This window comes from Macaca mulatta, chromosome 19 (assembly GCF_049350105.2).
Source record: "Macaca mulatta isolate MMU2019108-1 chromosome 19, T2T-MMU8v2.0, whole genome shotgun sequence".
Taxonomy (NCBI): domain Eukaryota; kingdom Metazoa; phylum Chordata; class Mammalia; order Primates; family Cercopithecidae; genus Macaca; species Macaca mulatta.
Window position 1 is genome coordinate 50,568,755 of NC_133424.1, and position 14,438 is coordinate 50,583,192.

At 54.8% G+C, this 14,438-nt stretch overlaps 2 protein-coding genes and 1 non-coding gene across 12 annotated transcripts in view; 2 read left to right on the plus strand and 1 right to left on the minus strand.

Annotated features, from left to right (window-relative positions):
- SUPT5H (SPT5 homolog, DSIF elongation factor subunit) overlaps positions 1 to 14,211 on the plus strand; it is a 34,352-nt gene extending 20,141 nt beyond the window's left edge. For 7 of the 10 annotated variants that reach the window (XM_015123807.3, XM_077976019.1, XM_077976020.1 and 4 more), the window contains 20 exons: positions 1,836 to 2,087; positions 3,796 to 3,885; positions 3,986 to 4,056; positions 6,081 to 6,186; positions 6,395 to 6,488; positions 6,578 to 6,714; positions 7,450 to 7,605; positions 7,708 to 7,854; positions 8,690 to 8,836; positions 8,938 to 9,063; positions 9,971 to 10,055; positions 10,348 to 10,467; positions 10,550 to 10,652; positions 10,741 to 10,868; positions 10,958 to 11,063; positions 11,499 to 11,657; positions 11,770 to 11,938; positions 12,051 to 12,254; positions 13,622 to 13,717; positions 13,797 to 14,211. In XM_015123807.3, coding sequence (XP_014979293.1) covers positions 1,836 to 2,087; positions 3,796 to 3,885; positions 3,986 to 4,056; positions 6,081 to 6,186; positions 6,395 to 6,488; positions 6,578 to 6,714; positions 7,450 to 7,605; positions 7,708 to 7,854; positions 8,690 to 8,836; positions 8,938 to 9,063; positions 9,971 to 10,055; positions 10,348 to 10,467; positions 10,550 to 10,652; positions 10,741 to 10,868; positions 10,958 to 11,063; positions 11,499 to 11,657; positions 11,770 to 11,938; positions 12,051 to 12,254; positions 13,622 to 13,717; positions 13,797 to 13,940 — 2,640 coding nt within the window. In that variant the 3' untranslated portion in view covers positions 13,941 to 14,211. 10 annotated transcript variants of the gene reach the window in all.
- The window catches only part of GMFG (glia maturation factor gamma), a 259,854-nt gene that overhangs the window by 143,934 nt on the left and 101,482 nt on the right, over positions 1 to 14,438 (minus strand). The window lies entirely within an intron of this gene.
- On the plus strand, positions 5,560 to 5,630 carry LOC144337592 (small nucleolar RNA ZL116). The gene has a single exon (XR_013410806.1). It is a non-coding gene; the product is annotated as a small nucleolar RNA ZL116 (small nucleolar RNA).

Genomic DNA, 14,438 nt, shown 5'->3' on the forward strand with positions numbered 1-14,438 from the left:
CCAGCACTTTGGGAGGCCGAGACGGGCGGATCACGAGGTCAGGAGATCGAGACCATCCTGGCTAACACAGTGAAACCCCGACTCTACTAAAAATACAAAAACTTAGCCGGGCGAGGTGGCAGGCGCCTGTAGTCCCAGCTACTCGGGAGGCTGAGGCAGGAGAATGGCGTGAACCCAGGAGGCGGAGCTTGCAGTGAGCTGAGATCCGGCCACTGCACTCCAGCCTGGGTGACAGAGCGAGACTCCGTCTCAAAAAAAAAAAAAATAAAATAAATAAATAAATAAATAAAACGTTCTTTGTTTTCTCTGGTAGTAATTTTTGCCTTAAAGTATATTTTGTCTGATGTAACCACTCCTTTCTTGGTTCAAGAGTTGCCTTTTTTTTTTTTTTTCTTTTTTTTGAGACGGAGTTTCACTCTTACTGCCCAGGCTGGAATGCAATGGCACGATCTCAGCTCACCACAACCTCCGCCTCCTGGGTTCAAGCGATTCTCCTGCCTCAGCCTCCTGTGTAGCTGGGACGACAGGCATGTGCCACCAGTCCCGGCTAATTTTGTATTTTTAGTAGAGATGGGCTTTCTCCATGTTGGTCAGGCTGGTCTTGAACTTCTGACCTCAAGTGATCCACCTGCCTTGGCCTCCCAAAGTGTTGGGACTATAAGCGTGAGCCACCATGGCTGGCTGTAATTACTTTTTTACACAGAACATATGTTGGATATCTTTCTATATTAGTACATACAGGTTAATCTAATTTTTATTTTATTTTTTATTTTTATTTTTATTTTATTTTATTTATTTTTTTTTGAGACGGAGTCTCGCTCTGTCACCCGGGCTGGAGTGCAGTGGCCGGATCTCAGCTCACTGCAAGCTCCGCCTCCCGGGTTCACGCCATTCTCCTGCCTCAGCCTCCCGAGTAGCTGGGACTACAGGCGCCCGCCACCTCGCCCGGCTAGCTTTTTGTATTTTTTAGTAGAGACGGGGTTTCACCATGTTAGCCAGGATGGTCTCGATCTCCTGACCTTGTGATCCGCCCGTCTCAGCCTCCCAAAGTGCTGGGATTACAGGCTTGAGCCACCGCGCCCGGCTTTTATTTTTTATTTTTAAGAGACAGGGTTTCACTCTGTTGCCCAGGCTGGAGTGCAGTGGTGTGATCTCAGCTCACTGCAGCCTCAACCTCCTGGGCTAAGCAATCCCCCCCTGCTCAGCCTCCTGAGTAGCTGGGACTACAGGCGTGTGCCATCACACCCAGATAGTTTTTTTTTTTTTTTTTTCGAGATGGAGTTTCACTCTTGTTGCCCAGGCTGGAGTGCAATGGCGCAATCTCGGCTCACCGCAACCTCTGCCTCCCGGGTTCAAGCCATTCTCCTGCCTCACCCTCTGGAGTAGCTGGGATTACAGGCGTGTGCCAGCACACCCAGCTAATTTTGTAGTTTTAGTAGAGATGGGGTTTCTCCCTGTTGGTCAGGCTAGTCTCAGACCCCAGACCTCAGGTGATCCGCCTCCCTAGGCCTCCCAAAGTGCTGGGATTACAGGTGTGAGCCACCACGAGCCACCACGCTGGCCAGTTCTTGTCTTTTTTAACTGCAACATTGTATTTCATGGTACATTAAGCCATCAATTAACTAGTTACTGTTCCTGGATATTTTTAAATTTCCAGTCTGGTTTGTTTGTTGTAATAAATAATTCTGTAAGGAACACCTTTGTATCCATGTCATTGTGCCAGTGTGTTTCTGTGGGATAAATTCCTAGAAGAGGGATTGCTGATGAGTGGCAGTCATTTCTGTTATTAGCCTTTGTGTCTCACTGTTTCCTCCTTCCACCGGCTCACCCTGCAGCCCCTGCAGATCAAGTCAGTAGTGGCACCAGAGCACGTGAAGGGCTACATCTACGTGGAGGCCTACAAGCAGACCCACGTGAAGCAGGCCATCGAGGGGGTGGGCAACCTGCGTCTTGGCTACTGGAACCAGCAGATGGTGCCCATCAAGGAGATGACAGATGTGCTCAAAGTGGTGAAGGAGGTGGCCAACCTGAAACCAAAGTCCTGGGTCCGCCTCAAGCGGGGCATCTACAAGGATGACATTGCTCAGGTGCCAGGGGGCGGGGCAGCATGAGGGTCAGGGTCCCTGCATTCTATTCTCCTTTCCTTTTCTTTTGTCCTTCCCACTCTCTGTGCTATGGAGAATAGAACCCCACTCAGATGAGGTGAAGCAGAGCCTGGGTTTTGTGAGCACACAGGAAATGGATGACTGTCTTCTGTGCACATTCCCAGGCGTGTTGAGTAAAGGTCTGAAGGAGCGGAGGGCGTGAGGCATGTGGAGCTCTTGGGGAGGAGTGTTGTAGGCAGCAGGAGCGGCCTGTGAGATAGGATGGCACAGTCACTGGCTGTAGCAGGGATGGCATGAGATGAGTCAGGGAGCTCACAAGGGCTTTGGTATTTACTGGCGTAGGTTGGGAGGTCTCTAAGGGACACAGGCTGACTTCAGTGTTAATAAGATTTCTCTGGTGACTGTGTTGAGACTAGACCACTGGTTCTCAAGCCAGGGCGAGGTTTCCCCAGGGGACATTTGGTAATGTCTGGAGACATTTTTGGTTATGTCAGCTGGGGAGGATTTTGATGATTATGGCGTCTAGCGGGTTAAAGCCAGAAATGCTAGACACACACATCCTCCAATGCACAGGATGGCTGCCCACAACAAAAAATTACCTGGCCCAAAAAGTCAATAGTGCCAAGACTGAGAAACCCTGGAATAGCCTGGAGGGGACCATTGGGCAAGAGCGTGGAGACCAGGGAGGAGGCTGCTGCCGTAGCCCAGGTGGCAGTGCTGGTGGGATGGGATCAAGACCCTAATACAAACTGAGTGTCCCTAACCTGAATGCTTGAAACCAGAGGTGTTTTTCAGATTTCAGATTTTTTCAGCTTTTGGAATATTTGCATTGTACTTACCAGTTGAGCATCCCAAATCTGAAAATCCGAGAGTGAGCATTTCCTTCGAGCATCATGTTGATGCTCACAAGGTTTCCTATTTTTGAGCATTCTGGACTTTTGGATTTGGAATGCTGACACTGCAGCGGAGGAGGGGAAGAGGTCAGGTATTTTGAAGGCAGAGCCGATGGAATTTGCCAATGGATCGGGTGTGGGTGTGAGAGAAAGAAAGGAGTCAAGCATGGCTCCCAGGTTGTGTGCCTGAGCAGAGGGAAGAATGGAGTGGGAGGCGGCAGGTTTGGGGGAGTCAGCGGTTTGCCTGCAGTTGTCCTGGATTGGAGGGACCTTTAGATATCCAGGTGGAGGCCGGGCGCGGTGGCTCAAGCCTGTAATCCCAGCACTTTGGGAGGCCGAGGCGGGCGGATCACAAGGTCAGGAGATCGAGACCACAGTGAAACCCCGTCTCTACTAAAAATACAAAAAATTAGCCGGGTGCGGTGGTGGGCGCCTGTAGTCCCAGCTACTCAGGAGGCTGAGGCAGGAGAATGGCGTGAACCCAGGAGGCGGAGCTTGCAGTGAGCTGAGATCGCGCCACTGCACTCCAGCCTGGGCAACAGCGTGAGACTCCGTCTCAAAAAAAAAAAAATAAAATAAAAAAAAGATATCCAGGTGGAGTTATCAGGCAGGCAGTGGCTACTCAGTGCCAGAGCTGAGGGGAGAGACAAGCTAGAGTGGGACTTTTGGGAGTTGTCAGCAGCCTGGCTTCTTCCCCACCATCCTATGTCCCTTCTCCTTCCTAGCATCTCCTGACCCTTCTTGTGTCTGGGGTCAGGAGGGTGCGACCCTGCTGACCTCCTGCTCGCCCTGCTCAGGTGGACTACGTGGAGCCCAGCCAGAATACCATCTCCCTGAAGATGATCCCGCGCATCGACTACGATCGCATCAAGGCCCGCATGAGCTTGGTACTCGGGGAATCTGGCCTGGGGGAAGGGGTGCGCTCGATCCCGCTGGTGGCCAAGCCCCCTTCCTCACCCTTCTTACCCATACCCCTTTCCTCCATAGAAAGACTGGTTTGCCAAAAGGAAGAAGTTTAAGCGGCCTCCACAGAGGCTGTTTGACGCTGAGAAGATCAGGTGCGTGTCCTTGGGGACTGGCTGGGCTGGGTCCCCAGGGCCGGTATGCAGAATGTGCCTTTTGCAGGTTCCTCCACAGGGGTGGCCCCACCACAGGTTTAGCCTGTGAATTGGTTAGCTTGGCAGTATAGCCTCAGGCAAGTCACTTCACATCCCTGTGCCTCAGTTTCCTCTGCTATAAAGATTGATGAGGCTGGGCACAGTGGGAGGGAGCACTTTGGAAGGCTAAGGCAGGAGGCTTGCTTGAGGCCAGGAGTTCGAGACCAGCCTGGGGAACATACTGAGATTCCCATCTTTTAAAATAATAATAAGAAGAAGAAAAAAGTTTTAAAAATATATTTAAAAAGATTGATGCGTCTGGGCACGGTGGCTTATGCCTATAATCCCAGCACTTTGGGAGGCCGAGGTGGGCGGATCACTTGAGGTCGGGAGTTTAAGACCATCCTGGCCAACATGGTGAAACCTTGTCTCTACTAAAAATACAAAAATTAGCCAAGGGTGGTGGTGGGCGCCTGTAATCCAAGCTACACGGGAGGCTGAGGCAGGAGAATCGCTTAAACCCACAAGGCAGAAGTTGCAGTGAGCCAAGATCGTGCCACTGCACTCAAGCCTGGGTAACAGAGCGAGACTCCGTCTCAAAAAAAAAAAAAAAAGATTGATGAAAACAACCTCTGCTTCCTCAGATTATAGATGATTAGTGAGAATTAAATAAATTAGTATGTGTATGTACTCAGAATGCGCTTGGCATATGAAGTGTGATCCGTGGTATGATACATTGAAAGGGATTGACTGTGTCGGGTTTTAGAAAGTCTCCTTTCCTGATCTGCTTATGCCCACTTGAGATGTGGAGGGTATGGAGCCCCTTTCCCTCAGGATGCCCCCCAGCTGGGTAGAGAATTGGAGCAGCCCAGGAATTTCAACATCCCAGGGTCAATTGGGGGCTCCGGCAGGGAGGACAGAGAGGAGGACATGGAGAAATGAGAGGTGCTGGTAACACTCTTCCCTCTCGTCCTGTTCTAGAACTAATTGTGTGTGATTCAGCCAGGCAGGCTTTCCTTCAGATAAAGGAAGAGCTGTGGAATGCACCTTTCAGTCTGCGCCCAGGGGCCTTGCTAATACTTCACCTGCCTGAGTTTGGACCCATTTATACCACTGGTCTCGACTCAACTGAACCTCTCTCTGCAAAGAGCAAACCCTAGTGCTCCCCTCCCCATCCCGCAGCAAGCCAGCTCAGCAAGTACCCCAGCATGCCCAGCCGAGCATGCTGGCCTCTCCCAGGTTCACCATGGGAGAAGGCGATTGCATGAGTGCAGAAGGAACTTGACCTGCTCCTCCCATGCGTTTCCCTTTTGGAGAGTGAAGGAGGTTCCTTCCCCACCCCGGAGACATGGAACAGGACTAAGCCTAAGCGGCCCCCACTCCATATTCAGGGCCAGGGGCTACAGGTTTGGGAGTCCCACCTGCCTGCTTTTGAATCCTGTCGAGACTCTGGCTTGGCAACCTTGGGTGTGTGGTGTGACCTTCCTGAGCCTGCATTCCCTCACCTGGAATGATGAGCAGTTACTGATGTCACAGATTTGGGGAAGAGTCTGAGGTCATGAATGTGCAGGCCAGGCTGAGTGCTCTGTGAATATTAACTGATATCATTGTCTGATACTGTTACTTTGTTCAGCTAATGTTTACTGCACACTTCCTGTGTCCTGGGCACTATTCTTGGTGAAATTTAGTGAATGTTACATCCCTGACCTTTTGGAGCTGACATGCTAGTTACGGGGACAGGTCAAACACTAGCTTGTCAGATGGTGATCGGTGCTCTGGTGACAGATAAATCAGGGAGTGGGTGGAGGAGTGCAGGGAGGTGGGAGGCGGGCCTTTGGGGTTTGTGAGAAGTCGCTGCTGCCAAGAGGGTGTGTGCTGGGATGGGATGGGTCCTTTCTCTTTGTAGCCAGCTGAGAAGACTGAGGTACAAGAAGACTGTCTCCTTGACTCTCCCTTCTAATTTTCTCTCCCCCATAAAATCCCAGGTCCCTGGGGGGCGATGTTGCCTCTGATGGTGACTTCCTCATCTTTGAGGGGAACCGTTACAGCCGGAAGGGCTTTCTGTTCAAGAGCTTCGCCATGTCTGCTGTGGTGAGGGTCCCAGAGGGGCATTGGTAATGGGGGTGGGGTGAGTGTTCTCCTGCAGGCCAGGCCTTGGGCTGTGGGTTATCTGGGTCTGTCCCACTCCTCAAGTTAGGAGTGTTCCCTAGGAGAATTATTCCCCTGGAGCCCACTGAGCTGGGCTGTCACACCGACATTGGTCCATTTTCTTCTCTTCCCCTCACACCTCGGGGCTTAGATCACGGAGGGTGTGAAGCCCACACTCTCTGAGCTAGAGAAGTTTGAGGACCAGCCAGAGGGCATCGACCTGGAGGTGGTGACTGAGAGCACAGGTATTTGATCCCCCTCTGTAACCTGCGCCAAGGAGCAGGGGCGGCCCACGGCAGCAGCCCCTGAGTCAGCCCTATGACTGCCCCTGCAGGGAAGGAGCGGGAGCACAACTTCCAACCTGGAGACAATGTGGAGGTCTGTGAGGGCGAGCTCATCAACCTGCAGGGCAAGATCCTCAGCGTGGATGGCAACAAGATCACCATCATGCCCAAGCATGAGGACCTCAAGGTGGGTGCCCGGTGTTCCCAGGTGCAGGGGTTGGTGCGTTCAGGCACATCTGACTGTATGTGGCTATATGACATGGTGGTGTGCCTGGTGACACCTGGTTTCCCGGAGGGTAAGTTGAGGCCCTTCTAGTGTTCTCAGGTGCCTGAGAGGCGCTGTCTAAGTATAGCGCAGGGTCAGCGGGCAGCAGGCCTGCCTGGTGGTGTCTGTCTCTGGAAAGTGGCTTGGTCTATCTTTCGTTTCTGAAAAGCAAGATATCTGGGCAGTACTGGGTTGAGAGTGTGATTAACCATGGAGTAGTCCGAGGTGGGGGCTTGATTTTATTTGCTTAGATTGGGGGGTGTGTGTGTGTCTGTGTCTGGTGTGTGTCTGAGGGGTTGTGCAGGCCTAATGTGATGTGTGGGGTGAGGCTGTCTCTGGGTGGGGCTGAGGAGCTTTCCAGTCGGGGGTCCTGTGTCTGAGGGGCAGGCTGTCTGTGTGGGTATAGGTAGGCATCGTGTGTCTTGAGGGCGGGCTGGGGTAAAGGTTGTCCAGGTTGGTGTCCTGTGTCTGGGGTCAGCTGCTTCTGGGGCAGTCTGAGGGATCGTCCAGGTGGACTAAGGTAGTCTGGGGTGGGTGGTATGAGCCTTAAGTGGGGTTTTTGAGAACATGAGTGGATTCTGAAGACAGGAGGGGCAGGCAGGTTGTGGTGGTCTCCCCTCACCTGCTCGTCGATGGTCCCCACACCCAATCCCCCAGGACATGTTGGAGTTCCCAGCCCAGGAACTTCGGAAATACTTCAAGATGGGGGACCACGTGAAGGTGATTGCCGGCCGATTCGAGGGCGACACAGGCCTCATTGTGCGGGTAGAGGAGAATTTTGTTATCCTGTTCTCTGACCTCACCATGCATGAGGTAGGTGGATGGAAGGGTTGGGGAAGGGTGCACATTCCAAGAGGAGACCCAGGTAGGCAAGCCAGCTGGATTGGGCCTCACCCCTTTCACCATCCCTGGCAGCTGAAGGTGCTCCCCCGGGACCTGCAGCTCTGCTCAGAGACAGCATCAGGTGTGGATGTTGGGGGCCAGCATGAATGGGGCGAGCTGGTGCAGCTGGATCCCCAGACTGTGGGTGTCATCGTGCGACTAGAACGGGAGACCTTTCAGGTGTGTGTGTAGTGCTCTGTGGCGGGGACTTGATTTTAGGAGGCTTCCTGTCCCTCAACCCCTCATCCTGGGAGGTGGCAGAGCCCCCAGACTGCTCTGGGTCGTACACCTGGCTCTGTCACTCACCTCTGACTGGCTGATAGTGGGCATGTGGCAAGTCATTGATCCCTCCCCGTGCCTGTTTCACACCCTGTAAAATGGAAACGAGAGCAATGTCTACTCTGTTGGTAGTGAATGATTCCCTGAGGTTAGATCTGTACCCTGGTGGCTGTTCCTCGCTCAAGGATGGAGTGCCACATGTGTCCTCCTGCCTTTGCCCCTTCCTCATGGATGTGGGAGTCACGGAGCACAGTACATAGGACCCTGGACTCCACATCCACATCTCGGCTTTGTTGCTTCTGTGCTGTGTGACCCTGGGCTAGTGACTCACCCTCTCTGAGCCTGAGTTTCCCTCTGTAAAATGGAAATCATAATAGAATCCACCTCAGAGGAAGTTTTGAGGTGAAATCTTACAGGGCCTGACACAGAGTGATAGATGAACAATTAGCTGTTATGTTGCTATCAGTGCCCCCTTCCATCTCTCAGGTCCCTGTTGCCCAATCAGGGGGTGGAGTCTCCTCCCAAAAAGTGTGTTAGAATGACTGGGAAGATTTTTGGTTGACCTAGTACCTAAAGGGTGGCACTCTGCCGGCCTGCCCTGCAGCCAGGGAGTTGATGCCCTGTGGAGCTTGGAACCATCTTCCGCAAGGAAGGATTATCCCACTTTAGGGAACCCCTGCCCCGTGTCTCCCCTTCCTATTCTCTCCGCCATAGCCTCCCTGCTCTCCCTCTGTAGGTGCTGAACATGTACGGGAAGGTGGTGACTGTCAGACATCAGGCCGTGACTCGTAAGAAAGACAACCGCTTTGCTGTGGCCTTGGACTCAGAGCAGAACAACATCCATGTGAAAGACATCGTTAAGGTCATTGATGGCCCCCACTCAGTGAGTACAAGTTCCTGCTTTTGAACTGCATCTGAAGGAATTTGGTTGGTTGGGGGTGAGGGGGCCATGGCCAAGAGAGTGACCCTTCTCTCCCTGGCTAGGGCCGAGAGGGGGAGATTCGCCATCTCTTCCGAAGCTTCGCCTTCCTGCATTGCAAGAAACTGGTGGAGAACGGGGGCATGTTTGTCTGCAAGACCCGCCACCTGGTGCTGGCTGGGGGCTCGAAGGTGAGGTGGGCATGGCGGGACCCTGTGCGTTGGGTACCTGGCTCAGCTCTCCAGCCTCCTCTGGCCCCAGAAGTGACAAGATTGGGCTTTTGAGGGATTAGGAGAGCAGTGTCATTGTCAGGTCCTTGCCAAAGAGTGAAAAGGTTTATTTGGGATTCTGAGCTGTTCACCAAGTTATTTATTCATTTCATTTTACTGAGCACCTGTTAGGTGCCAGACACTGGAGAACCAGTGGTGAACAAGACAAAAAAATCCTCTGCTCTCCCCGAGCCGATACTCCAGAGATGGACGGACAGATAAACCCATCGTACAGCGTGAGGCAAGCGCTGTGAAGAAAACAGAACGGGCTCAGGAGACAGGGAGTGACCAGGGCTGCCGTTTTAGGCAGAGGAGGGTAAAGAAAGGCCTCCGTGGGAGGCGACATTGCAGCAGAGACCTGAATGAAGGGATGGAGAGTGAGCATTTTGGGGGAACAAGTGCAAAGGCCCTGAGGTGGGGCTTGTAGGGAAGTGTGCAGGAGCAGGTGGCACAGAGGAATTCAGGGCTCTGGTGTGGGTGGCTGGGTGGCCTCCTCAGGGCCCTGCACCTGGAATGAAGACTTCCTGTGGTTTGTGGTTTTTGTGTCTCTAGGGGTTTAAATTCCTAACTAGCCATATTTTAGTCCCACTCCTTGGCCAGTGGAAGCCCAGGCCCCTTGACAGGCTTACAATGGCAGAGGGCTGGGAGTTTCCCCAAAGGAAATTGAGGCATTGTCACCAGAAGGAGGGAGGGGTGGCAGCAGGGCAGATCCTAGCAGGAGCTGTTCCCACCTGGAGGCATTCAGGGTGGTGTGGGGGCTGGGGGACTGTCCCCAGACCCTGCTACCCCCATCCCCTGCCTGCCAGTTCACTCCTTGCTTCTCTCCTAGCCCCGTGATGTGACCAACTTCACCGTGGGTGGCTTTGCGCCTATGAGTCCCCGGATCAGCAGCCCCATGCACCCCAGTGCTGGAGGTGAGGGGTTCAGGCTCGGGATGTGGTGGGTAGAAGCAGCTGGAAGGAACTTGGTTGTTCAGCCCACACTCAGTGCTTGTGCTGGGCTAGGCCCTGCTATTAGGGGGCTCACCACCCAAAGGAGGGTAGACGCCGCAGTGACAGCCCGGAATGGTCAGGGCTTCCATAGGAAAGCCAAGGGGCGGGGGGTGGGCAAGTAGGGAGGAGTCAAGCAAGTGAAGAGGGCATTCTGATGGTGCCCTCGCTGTGGGCACAGCAGTGGGGGACCAGTGACATTCTCCCCCATCCCCAGGTCAGCGTGGCGGCTTTGGTAGTCCAGGTGGCGGCAGTGGTGGCATGAGCAGGGGCCGGGGCCGGAGGGACAACGAACTCATCGGCCAGACTGTGCGCATCTCCCAGGGGCCCTACAAAGGTGACCTGCGAGGCCTGTGGAGGCCTGGGGAGGGACGTGGTGAAGGAGAGCCTGCCCATCCTGACCTCCTGCCCCCCCGCAGGCTACATCGGTGTGGTGAAGGATGCCACAGAGTCCACAGCCCGTGTGGAGCTGCACTCCACCTGCCAGACCATCTCTGTGGACCGTCAGCGGCTCACCACGGTGTACGGGCGGGGCCTGGGGAGGACCAGGCTGGGGCTTGCTGGGCAGTGAGAGGGCCCTGCTCACCCCATTTGTTCTCCACGTCCACAGGGGCTCACGGCGCCCGGGTGGCATGACCTCGACGTATGGGCGGACGCCCATGTATGGCTCCCAGACGCCCATGTATGGCTCTGGCTCCCGAACACCCATGTATGGCTCACAGACGCCCCTCCAGGATGGTGAGTGCCCGCAGGGGACAGGGAAGAGGGGCTGGGGGAACCTAGAGGAGGGACAGGACTGACAGACACACTCATCTCCCCCATTCCAGGCAGCCGCACCCCACACTACGGCTCGCAGACGCCCCTGCATGATGGCAGCCGCACTCCTGCCCAGAGTGGGGCCTGGGACCCCAACAACCCCAACACGCCATCACGGTGAGTCCAGGGTTCCCCAGGTTCCGATGTGTGCTGGTGCGTGTGAGGGTGATGCTGGCTGTCTGGGCATGGAGGGGTTTGTGGGGCCACCCAGCATTCTCTGCTCCCAGCCCCAGGCTGGTCCCTTTGAAGGAGGAGGCATAGCATGGCGGGGCAGGGGTAAAGCGGCCTCCTCTCCAGCCCCAATCAGTAGTGATTGTGGTTGCCCTTGGGCCTAGAGAAAGATTGCCTGGGTGGGGTGACCTTGGGAGGGCACCCTCATTTCTCTCCGCCACAGTGTCAGCTGTGGAAGGGAAGTAACATCAGGAGTGCCTCTGGATGGGGCTCCCGTGAGAATGAAATTGCCTCAGTTCGGGGTCTGGTGTAGGGTGCTGTTCTGGAAGCATCCTCCGCATTATCACCACAGTTGCTCTCAACAGACTTTTCTCCCAACAGGGCTGAGGAAGAATATGAGTATGCCTTCGACGATGAGCCCACCCCGTCCCCGCAGGCCTATGGGGGAACCCCCAATCCCCAAACACCTGGCTACCCAGACCCCTCGTCCCCACAGGTCAACCCACAGTACAACCCGCAGACACCAGGGACGCCGGCCATGTGAGTCCACTGGGGCCCGCCCTCCTCTGCCCCTGCCCAAACCCTCCTACAGCCACCGCCTCCTTTCCCCTCCCTGCTCCAACAAATGCCCCCTTCTTTCCTGTTTCTGCAGGTACAACACAGACCAGTTCTCTCCCTATGCTGCCCCCTCCCCACAAGGTTCCTACCAGCCCAGCCCCAGTCCCCAGAGCTACCACCAGGTGGCGCCAAGCCCAGCAGGCTACCAGAATACCCACTCCCCAGCCAGCTACCACCCTACACCCTCACCCATGGCCTATCAGGTAATGGTCTGCCTGCCTGCGCTTCAGGGTGGTGGGCTAGGGTGGCCTTGGGCCTGTAGGGTTGGCCAAGCCAGATGACTCTTCCCAATGACACTTCCTCTTTCCCCTGCAGGCTAGTCCCAGCCCGAGCCCTGTTGGCTACAGTCCTATGACACCTGGAGCTCCCTCCCCTGGTGGCTACAACCCACACACGCCAGGCTCAGGCATCGAGCAGAACTCCAGCGACTGGGTAACCACTGACATTCAGGTGAAGGTGCGGGACACCTACCTGGATACACAGGTGGTGGGACAGACAGGTGTCATCCGCAGTGTCACGGTACGTGGGGCCCAGGGTGGTGGGTGAGCAGGCATCCTCTCCTTCGTACCCCCTAAACTGGGGACAGACCTGTCCCCAGATGGTGATAGCCCAGAGTGGGCAGAGCTGGAATGGAGAAAGCCTAGAGGGCAAGGGGAGCCATGTGAACCCAAAGGAGGCATCTTACCCGATTTAGTGGGGAATCAGAGAGGGCTGCCTGGGGTAGGAGACATCTGAGCCAAGACCTGAAGAATGAATAGGAGTAAGCTAAGGAAAATGACTGGGTTGAGTGTGTTCCAAATGGCGGAAACTGCATGTGCAGAAGCCTGGAGGTGAGGAGAACTTGGGCATGTCCGGGAGCTGAAGGGTTTGTTGTGGCTGGAACATAAAGAGCCAAAGTGGACTGGGCAGTGGTTCACACCTACAATCCCAGCACTCTGGGAGGCTGAGGTGGGCAGATCACCTGAGGTCAGGAGTTCAAGACCAGCCTGGCCAATATGGTGAAACCCTGTCTCTACTAAAAATACAAAAAAAAAAAAAAAAAAAATCCATTAGCTGGGCGTAGTGGTGCACGCCTGTAATCCCAGCTACTCAGGAGGCTGAGGCAGGAGAATCACTTGAACCCAGGAGGTGGAGGTTGTGGTGAGCCGAGATCATGCCACTGCACTCCAGTCTGGGCGACAGAGCAAGACTCCTCTCAAAAAAAAAAAAAACACACAAAAGTGAGTGATGAGACCAGAGAGTTGGCTGCACCAGCTTGGAGGACCTAGACTGTCCAGAGGGCGCCGGAGAGCCAAGGAGGAATCTCAGCAGGAGAGGGGTGGGAGCAGATCTGTGGTGTGGAATTCTCCATCCATCAGTGATGGATTGGGGGTGGGGAGACTGGCTGGGAGCCCAGGGGGAGGTTGGGCTGCACTAGTGCAGGGCTGTGGGGATGAGGCAGGAGGCAGGTGGGAGAGGCCTTCACGGGCTGAATGGCCAGGCCTCAGAGCTAGGGGCTTATTGGTAAGGGAGGTGACCAAGATGAGGTCCAGAGCTCTGGTGGGGCCTGCAGACCATGGGGTGGTCCCTGAGACCAGGTCCAGGAAAAGGAGCAGGTGTGGGGAAGATGCTGAGGCAAGTTTGGGTCCTGAAGAGTCAAGAAGCAGTCTCCTTTTTGCCTGTTAGCTTCATTCTGATGCTTCCCTTGCTGATTGGGTCACCTTGTCCACCTACCCTGACATGTACCACAGGCCCCAGGCCTTGGAACCAGCCCCAGCCTTGGCCTTTCCTGCCCCCATTTCACCTTGAGTTCTCAGAATGAGCCCTGAGCCTGTGTCCCCTGGAGTGTGGGCCTCAGTCCCATGTTGGGAGCAGGACAGGCTGACCAAGCTGTCCCCATCCTCCAGGGGGGCATGTGCTCCGTGTACCTGAAGGACAGTGAGAAGGTCGTCAGCATTTCCAGTGAGCACCTGGAGCCCATCACCCCCACGAAGAACAACAAGGTAAGGGCAGGGGGCAAGGAGATAAGATGGGGGTGTTGGGTGCTGACACGGACCCTGACCACGTTACCCCCACCCCCAGGTGAAAGTGATCCTAGGCGAGGATCGGGAAGCCACGGGCGTCCTGCTGAGCATTGATGGTGAGGATGGCATTGTCCGTATGGACCTTGATGAGCAGCTCAAGATCCTCAACCTCCGCTTCCTGGGGAAGCTCCTGGAAGCCTGAAGCAGGCAGGGCGGGTGGACTTCGGCAGGTGAAGAGTGGTCGTCCTTCCTTCCCTGGCCCTTGGCTGTGACACAAGATCCTGCTGCAGGGCTAGGCCGATCGTTCTGGATTTCCTTTTATTTTTCTTTTTAGTTTTCCATCTTCTCCCTCCCTGGTGCTCATTGGAATCTGAGTAGAGTTTGGGGGAGGGTCCCTACCTTCTTGTACCTCCTCCCCACAGCTTGCTTTTGTTGTACCGTCTTTCAATAAAACGAAGCTGTTTGGTCTAAAAGTGTGTGTGTGTGCGCGCGCGCGCGCGCCATGGGAATGAGGTGTCTTTAAGTGGGGGTCATTTGCAGACCCCACTTCCTTGCTTTGTGGTTGGGGCAAATAACAGGGGGGTGCGTGTGTGTGTGTGTGCGCGCGCGCGCCCCGTGGGAATGAGGTGTCTTTAAGTGGGGTCATTTGCAGACCCCACTTCCTTGCTTTGTGGTTGGGGCAAATAACAGGACGCTATCT